General features: G+C 42.6%; 1 protein-coding gene across 1 annotated transcript in view; it reads left to right on the top strand.

Annotated features, from left to right (window-relative positions):
* The first annotated feature begins 3,256 nt into the window (after positions 1 to 3,256).
* The window catches only part of LOC144751978 (vomeronasal type-2 receptor 26-like), a 44,234-nt gene continuing 38,115 nt past the window's right edge, over positions 3,257 to 9,375 (top strand). The window contains exons 1-2 of the mRNA XM_078639936.1: positions 3,257 to 3,368; positions 4,418 to 4,659. Of these exons, the coding sequence (XP_078496062.1) occupies positions 3,257 to 3,368; positions 4,418 to 4,659 (354 nt within the window). The remainder of the gene's footprint in view (positions 3,369 to 4,417; positions 4,660 to 9,375) is intronic.

Genomic DNA, 9,375 nt, shown 5'->3' with positions numbered 1-9,375 from the left:
TTTAGGAATTGGCTTGATGCTTTGAGCTAGCATGGAATTAAGACTCCTCTATGTAAGAAAATGATGTCCGAGTCATATAAGCAATGCTGAAATTGTTTTGCAAAGCTGTAAACATACATGCAATGTCAATATATGACACATATTTCTTGCAATGAACCCCAAAATACTTAATATAAAACTAATTAAATTACCAAAATGTATTTTCGGACAGAGCTGTGGGAAGGGAGGGGCATCACGACTCATGCTCGGCTTCGCCTGTTGTGAGTCATGATCCTTCCCTACACTTGACAATCAGTAGCACAAGACGCTCTGCATGTTTGGATATAAACTAAATGTCCACTCAGACAATAAAGTTAGGATTGGGTATAGCTTCTGACACTTTAAAAAGCAATCTGAAATTTACTGAAAAAATTACAATTTAAGTGCAATCCCAGTTATAAATTGAAACAAAAGTCATAACTTTTGGTGCCTCCAAGAACATACCTTTCATTCACACAGTAAAATGGCTATGGATATTGGGATAGGAGGAGGCAAGATGGCGGTTTTGTGAAACCGCAGTGCACACGCTGACCAGAGCTCTCAAAGGAAAAAACAAATTGTCGGTAATGCTGGCCTAAGGGTTAAAAGTCACAACAAAAAGAAGGGAGCATAAGGCAAGAGCAGTGAGGCTGGCTCAGCGAGAGACCGTCGAGCCGGGAAACAAGACAAACAGAGGAACTGCGGAGGGGCAGGGGGCTCCACCGGTCTCTAAGTCACCGAAACGTGGAGGCGCTGCTGCACGGAAGGGGAGTGTGACCGGCCCCTCAGTGGCGGATCTATTGCGTAAGACCCCGGCGAGATTGCTTCCGGGTCAAGATGGAAAGAACAAGACTGGAGACATCGATGGAGTGACTACCGCTATGGCCGTGCTGACTGTGGACGAGAGCCTTGGGGTTGTGGCATGCTACCCGATGGCACTGATGTTGCTGGAGCGCTGACCCCAGCGGGGTTCAGAGAAGGCACCAGCTTGATACCAATACCAGATTTGAGTGCGAGGGACCTTTTCGAGACCATCCCCCCCCGCCAGCAGGAAAGACGCTGTGGGGGTGTCAAGCTCCGATATTGGGACTAAATCCGGGGAGGCTGTTCAGTCACATACTTTAGGTAACCCAGCTCACAAACCCTAAACACCTCAATTAGCAGTGAATGACCCCAGTACAGTAACAAACAACGGTTATGGTAATGAGATTATTAGGAATAACATTGACCTGGAGCCAGAGAAGGACCGCAGCGATTTATTTTCCTTTTCGGATGAAGGCGAATGGTTCGATGATACTGCTTCCTGTTAGACTGATGAGAGTGGAAGTGGAGAAAAAATAGAAGATCCGGGTCTCAAATTAAAAACTGTTTTGAAAAGGAAGAAGAGCCACCATGGGACAATGGGTATGGCCTGGGACTATACCCCGACTAAACAACTTAGTAATTCTTCTTGTTTGTCAAGGTCAGTACAACAATCTGATCACCCGGTACACTTAGATACAGTTGCTCCAACCCTGGACACTATTCTCCAAGCCATTGCATCGCATCGCGAGGAGACATCCCAGGATGGGCGCAAAGCTCAAGCGGCCCTACGTAAAGTGCAAGGAGTGGTGCACAAATTGACCAGGACCTGTAGTACATTTGGGGACCGACAGGCTGAACTAGAATCAAGAAATGTTTCTAATGAATCAGAGATCACTGTGAACCAGGAACGGGTTGAATCTCATGAAGCCGAGCTGGCAGATGTGAGATTGAAACTTGAGGAATTAGAAAATCACCAGCGTAGGAACAATTGACGCATTTTAGGGGTCCCGAGGCGGTTGAGGGGGAAGATATTCGCTCATATGTGGTGGACCTTCTTCGTGACTCTTTGCCAGAACTTTCTGGGTGGAATTGCGCTGCTGACGTTCAGCGTACCCACAGCGTCCCCGTCACTCTAAAACAACCAATGAAACCAGTGGCATATCCCCGCGCCATTCCTGTGTTTTTTGGCAATTTTCTGCTCCGCCAGGTGATCTTTGAGGATGCCAGACCTGAGTCTAAGCGCACCAGAAATGGGGTCTCTTATTTTGTGCGCCCAGATTTTTGCCACTCCACCGTCGAAAGGAGGTAGAGTCTGCGCCAATTAATTAAGTCATTTAAAGACAAGAAAGCGCAGGCCTATCTTAACAACCCTGCTCGGTGATTTATGGGGGACAAACAAAATTATTACTTTCCGAAATAAAGGCCAAAGAATATCTCGAAGGGTTAAGTTAGGTTAAGCTAGGGCTAGCAAATATTGACTTAAGAAAAGATGAAGAAAGAAAAGATATAAAACAAAACATGACAAATAATATGGGCAACTGTGGAGCTCAGCATGTGTATGTATATATATGTAAGATGTTTGACTGAGCTCTGGTCATGTGTTGCATGCTCATCACAAACAGACTCTAATGGAGTCTGTATGCCTCACAAGGGGTGTAGGGGGCGGTTGAGAAGGGTGGGGGAATGGTGGTGGGGGGCAGGGGGTAAAACCAGAAAAAAACAACTCCAATAACAATACCGATATGTTATGTTATGTTATGTTAATATAGACTTATAGAGCGCATTATCACCCAGGGGTATCTAAGCGCTAACATAACATAACACAACATAACTGTTTTTTTGTGGTCATCTCAATATTTCCTTGGGGTCTGCGTTTAGGAAACAGAGCCAGGTAAGATACTCAGGCCGTAAACCAAGGGAATTTAGAGCTATTAGCCAATTTAGAGATAGTTACGATCTTGAGGATATTTGGGATGCTAAAAATCAATTTGATCCTGGGTACACGTACTTACCACACCCTCAAAATAAAAATGTCAGAATAGACTATATATTAGTGACACGGGACCTGGCTAACCAAGCAGAAATTATTAAATGTCCTAAAATAATCTCGGACCGTAACTCCCTAACTCTTACAATTAACATAGTCAATTTTACCAGACAACGATCAAAATGGACATTCGACAGGAAGCTTTTGGTAAATAGAGATTATATAAAATGTATAACCATCTGGGCTCAAGGCTATTTCGATATGAATTAATATAGTGCTTCAAGGGGGGATGTTTCGGGACTGTTTTAAAGGGGAGGAGAGAATTAGCTATGTGGCTGGAATAAAAAAACAATATGATAAGGAAAATCATCTATTGATGCAAGATCTGGGAGAGCAGAGGAAGAACATGTTGCATCAATAGCTCGGGGTGAAAATGGAAAGCATACTATGCACCAAATGTTGGTTCTACAAACAGAACTAAACAGCTGGCTGACCCAGAAAGCAGCAGAAACCTTTCAGTCGCACCAAAGCAATATCTATGAAAAAGGAGAGAAAGTGGGTAAGCAGCTGGCTTTGCGCACTCGACAGAAGGTTTCATATAACACGATGACCTCTATTAAAACAAAAGGTCAGGAACATACAAATCCAGGGGATATTGTCGAAATATTTTAACAATACTACCAAAAGTTCTATCAAAGCGATACCATAGCTGACTCAGATGAAATTAGAAAATTTCTAAATGAATTTGCAACTGATACTGGCCTGGGTGGAGTAAGGTCATAGATACTACAACCAGAGAGGACTTCGAAAAAGAGATTAGTATTACAGAGCTGCAATTTGCCCTATCTGGTCTGGCTTCAGGGAAAGCCACTGGCCCCGACAAAATCCTCTTAGAGCTTTATAAAATACTACGAGCACAAATACTACCTTTCTTATTGGATTTGTTTGTTGGGATACAGTCGAGCGGCACGCCGCCAGAATCATGGAAAGAGACTAATACAATTATTTTTCCTAAAAAGGATAAGCCCGTCAAGCTTCCATCATCATACCGTTCTATTCCGTTGATTAATTCTGATTCTACGCTCTATGCAAAGATCTTGGCTAATCGGCTCGGGAGGGTCATCGAACGGCTGGTCTCCCCCTGGCAACATGGTTTCATCCCTGGTAAGGGTACAACGGATCATACCAGTAGAGTTATCTCGCTCTTCGATATCATGTCCGGGACAGGGGGCCCGATGTCGATGATCCTCCTAGATGCCAAGAAAGCTTTCAATCGGGTGTCATGGGAATTTCCCTGGGGTGTCCTTGCATCTAACAATTTTGGGCCTGGATTTATTAAATCGATCAGAGCAATGTATCAAATACCAAGAGCTAAGCTCCAAGTAATGGGTATTGAATCTCGTTCAATTAATATATCGAGAGGAACAAGGCAGGGATGCCCCTGCTCCCCGATATTGTTTGCTCTGTACATCAACCCTCTGATTATTAAATTGCTACAGACCCAGGAATCTCGTTCAATCATTATGTTGAGAGGAACAAGGCAGGGATGCCCCTGCCCCCCGATATTGTTTGCTCCTTACATCAACCCTCTGATTATTAAATTGCTAGAGACCCAGGAAATAAAACCAATCACTGTTGGTGCTTATGAAACAAAAACACACGCTTATGCCGATGATGTGGCAGTAATAACACCAAACCCCGCTGAGGCAATTGTAGAAATAGAGATTATTACCCAGTCATTTGGGCAATACTCTGTATACTCTCTTAATAGAGATAAAACAATTATTTTATGCACCAATAACATTGACTTTGATGATCCCAGAAAAGCAGAGAAAGCCACGTATCTTGGGGTATGTCTAAGCCCAAGGGTCGAAAACATTAACAAATTGAACTATGAACCCCTAATAAGGAACATAAGAAAAGATCTTACGAGAGTTAATAGTTTGCATTTATCAATCATTGGTAGGGGAAACTTTCTTAAAAATGAATGTACTCCCTATGGTACTATATATGTTTTGAGCTATTCCCTTAAATATAGAAGATAATATTATTAAAACACTTGAATCACAAATGTCAAATATGTCTGGCAATATGGAAAGATTAGGAGGTCTCTGAAATATCTATCTTTACCACAAAACTGGGGTGGCGTAGAAATCCCTAATATGATGTTATACTACTGGGCTGCCCTTCTTCATCAAATGGTACCACTTTTTAATACCACGTCTGCTACTGAGAACACAGAGGTCATGGAAATACCCCCCATCTCTGAATTATCAATTGGAAAAAAAGCTCAAGGGCTCTTGCTGAAACAACTAGACCCAAGTTACTATAAAAAAGTTAAATTCAAAGTTATCAGTAGTGCTTGGAAAATTTGGAGGAGGGTTTCTAGATATATGTCAATCCCAAAGTTTAATAGATACACCCCTTTGTGGCATTCTTCTCTACTACCTATACAGGCTAATGACGATATTGCTAAAAAATGGGAAAACGTGGGGATTACACCAATATGGGATTTTTGGGGAGGTGAATCAAATACCAGGTTTTTGAGTTCACAGAGAAAATTTGAAATTTCTAATAATGATTATTTTAAATGTATTCAAGTTAATACTATTCTTAACCTAAAAACTCCAAGAATTACATTGGAAAAGATCCCATTTGTTGATATTATAAGTACAAATTCAACTAGAATTGCAACAATATATGGCTTGCTTCTTGAAAAGATTCAATATGACCTGGAACATACAGAGTCATCTTGGGTTGGTAAACTTGCTAACCCCAATGTTGACATTGACATGAGCCTATTTTTAACATCACAATTACTCTTATCTTCTAACTTAAAAGCCCAGCTGTATAAGACCATCTTTAATTTGTACTATACCCCTGCTAAGCTGTTTGCATGGGGTAAAAGAATAAATGGTGACTGCCCCAGGTGTGGAGTGGGCCCAGCCACCCTTTCACATATGTTTTATGACTGTGTTAAGTTAACATCACTTAAAAAGATGCTGTCCGAATTTTGGGAGGAGGTGTTTGGGCATAAGGTGGCGGAATCACCTAATCTTCTTATTCTTGGCTATGATAGCACTCTGGGGCTTAGTTCGGAGGAGGAATCATGTCTTTTCGTGGGGACAGCAGTTTATAGAATAATACTTGCAGCTCACTGGAAGGATGTGGATCCCCCAAGCTTTCAAATGTGGCTAGCAAGATTCTTGGGGGTGTATAATCAGGAGGAAAAAGCCATCTACTTTACCAGAGGGAGACATTCTAGAAGACGTGGCAGTAAGATCTGGTCTCCAATCGCGGCCTGGAGTAGGGAAGTAAGAAGGTTGTAAGAAAAATCTCTCCCGCTATAGTATATTATTGATGTCTCGTAATGTAATGTACCAATGTAATGATTTGTGTATTCTTTCCTAATTTTTCTTTTTTTTAATATTGTCTGTGCCTCTCTCCATAATTGTAAAATCCTAGAATTAGTGCCTTTTTGCTAGCTTTATCAATCATGAAGGTATTTATATATTTATTTACTGACATGTATCTCTATTTTTCCATATGTAATAATTAGAGTTGTTTAATAAAAAACATTTTTTTAAAGTAAAATGGCTATGGATGTTGTATTTCATATTTATTTACTCTCACTATTTAATCATGATAACCGTTTAGATTATATTACTTATTTTCATATATTTTGGGAAGTCATTGGCGACTATTCTCAAAAGAAACTTTGCGCTTGGTCAAAATGATCCAATTAATACCTTTGCTTTGTTTGGTGTGAATCTGTTTAGTAGTTTCTTCAAAATCATTGTTAGATACTTGTGTTATGTGGCTTTGAAAGGGTTAATTGCACATGCATACATGTTGGTGTCCAGCAGACCTTTCTGACCATAAGCTTTGAGGTTCCGTGAAAATCGTTACGGTGTTTTGGGCATTGCCGAATATGGACGAGTTTGGTATCTATGAACCGTAAATGGCGAGTTCGGTAAGTGTACGCGTTTTCGCTACACTACTTGAGACGGTTCGCCTAAATTACGTGTTTCTTCGTCTGAACCCTCGGGTTCCATTTTAGATACGGGTATCCATTTTGTTTCTTGCCCTCACGTAGTCAGCGAGCAGGCAACTGTTCGCTTCATGACCCTTTTAGTTCCCAAGCCATACGGAAGACGCATATTCCTTTCATGCGTCTTTATGACCGGAGGAATGACACTGCAGAGGCAAATGGCTCAGCTTGAGGGTAATCTTGCCGTGCCGGCCTATTGTTTCAGCCGTGCATGTGCTGGGATCAAGCTCTTTGATCCTATGATCATGTTTCCAATATTACCCCCACACTCTTTTCTCTAGATGTGTCTGACTTCCTAGCAGCTGTTCTTGTCTCTTTTCTCTTGCTCATTTACAACTCAAGTGGAATGTGCCTAATGGTGGGAAGATGTGCTTTTACAGTTGGGAACCGGTGATGTTACTGTGATTATGTTCCGGGGTTCTGAAAGCATGAAAGCGACCCTTTTTGATGTTTATTATGGGAACTGGGTTGTAACCTTTTGTTCACATGTTGTGCAATGGCAAAATCTTGTATAAAAGAGAGCGACTCACATATGCAATTTGAAGCAGACTCGTAGAACCTACACGCTGTTGTACTTCTAGTGACTTTTGCCTCCCTGCAGTAATAAACTATGATCTTTGACGCCGAAGGAAGTCTCCCGTGTCTCTGTCACTTGTGCGCCGAAACAGGTATCCCACGAAGGTTATAGGTGTTGTTCCCTGGCACCGCTGGGCCTTAAATAGCCCAGTCCTTCAGTTGGCGCCCAACTCGGGGCGACATCGGCGGTACCGGTCCAAAGCCTGACGATTGTGAGGAACTTCGTGTGAAATCTCAGAGGAAAAGGTGCACCCCGCTTCATCGATCCTGTTGTCGAAATAAGTGGTCCGAAGATTTTTCCCGCAAAGATTCCCGCCTCCTGACGGCTGCGACGGACCGATGCCCTGACTGTCGACCTGTTTTCGACGCCTGGCGTACACCTTTCGTACAAGCGAGACGATAGACGGGCCTTCCTGGTGACGCCATTGAAGCTCTCAGTTAAGTATTTGTGAGTCGCTCCCAGTCCTTAGTGGTTGTTGCAGCTTATTGAAGCTTTGTTGTATTGCATGGTTCCATTGCATTTGTGGTTCTTAGTTGTTGGTCCTTAGTTGTTATTTGACAATTGCAATTGCCAAAAACCGAGGGTTTTGTCTTTCACGAAGGTTTAGTACTTCGGTAACCCTTGAAGTTTGATACTAGGTTAGTGTGCACGATGCCTAGCCATAGTGGATTTCTTGGTTTTCTTAAATGTTGCAACAAGGATTCCCGGTTGGAGGACTCGTGTCCGATACCTCCAGTTGGAACCCCGATATATGAGCTCTATAGTCGACATGGTGTGGGTCCTATTATTTATAATAAATATTGGGTCCGTTACACGAAAAAAGATGGTGTCCTTAGTTGGCCACCGCATGGAAGTTTTGAACTTACGATTTTAGATAATCTTGAAGCTAAATTATTTAAAAAGAAAGCTAGGCCAGCTATGTTTGATTCTTTTCGGTTGTGGCGTAAAGAGGCCAAGCAGAAAGAAATCAAACAGCTTAAAAAGGATAGAAGAGAAGGGTTCGTTCCGATAATGCAAGTTGTACAACATTGTCAGCGAGATAAAGAAGAGAAAGAAATAGAAGTTTCCACTAGACTACATCACATGAGGATAGACAAATGTTATCCGGTTTTACCAGCTAGTCTTGATAAGAAAGAAGAGGATCCGAAGGAGGATCCCCTGTTAACGTATTTCATGAACTCGCCACCTCCTTATGCACAGGGTGCTACAGCCCCTGTAGTTCCTCCTGTGGTACCGCCTGTAATTCCTCCTGTTGTCCCTCCTGTTACTCCAGCGGCTGCGGGTCAGCCCGTTGTTGGTCCTACGTTTGTCCCACCACCTGTCTCTATTCCTACTATCCCTGTGCCTGTACCTCCTCAGCCTCTTATCCCTGCTACCCCGACTACCTTGCCTGCTTCTACTACGCCTACCTTCACTTCTAATGTTGTTGCTCCTGTTCTTCTTTCTTCTTCTCCTTCTGTTCGTAATCGTATCCCTAATGCTGTTGCTACCCTTTATTCACCGCTTACTGGTCCGTTATTTCCACTTGATCTTTCTGAAACTCCCCAGAGACGGAGTCAGATCCCTAGTGGAAGGGAAAAAGAGACGTTAGTGACAATGGCACGTAGGTGGATAAGACACCCTGCCAACTACCCTCCACGCACGGTTTTCGAGACATTTTCTCAGTTTAATGAGCCTACGCAGAGATCCGTGTTTGAAGAAATGTGTAACTTTTTGAGGGAAGAATGGTATAATGATGATTTAGATAATGTACCGCCCGATGTGACTAAGCTTCAGAGTCAATTCTCGAATGGTATGGTTGTGGGTGGAGATGTACGGCGTGCACTAGAGCGACTGTTAGCCTACAGATCCTCAGTGCCTTCTCGTGTATTATTTAATGATGACACCGACAAAACGAAAACGAGCGCTGGTCAGTATCCTATGCGAGAGGTTCCGCCA

Source organism: Lissotriton helveticus, chromosome 4_2 (assembly GCF_964261635.1).
Source record: "Lissotriton helveticus chromosome 4_2, aLisHel1.1, whole genome shotgun sequence".
Classification (NCBI taxonomy): Eukaryota; Metazoa; Chordata; class Amphibia; order Caudata; family Salamandridae; genus Lissotriton; species Lissotriton helveticus.
This window is presented reverse-complemented; position numbering and strand designations above follow the sequence as displayed.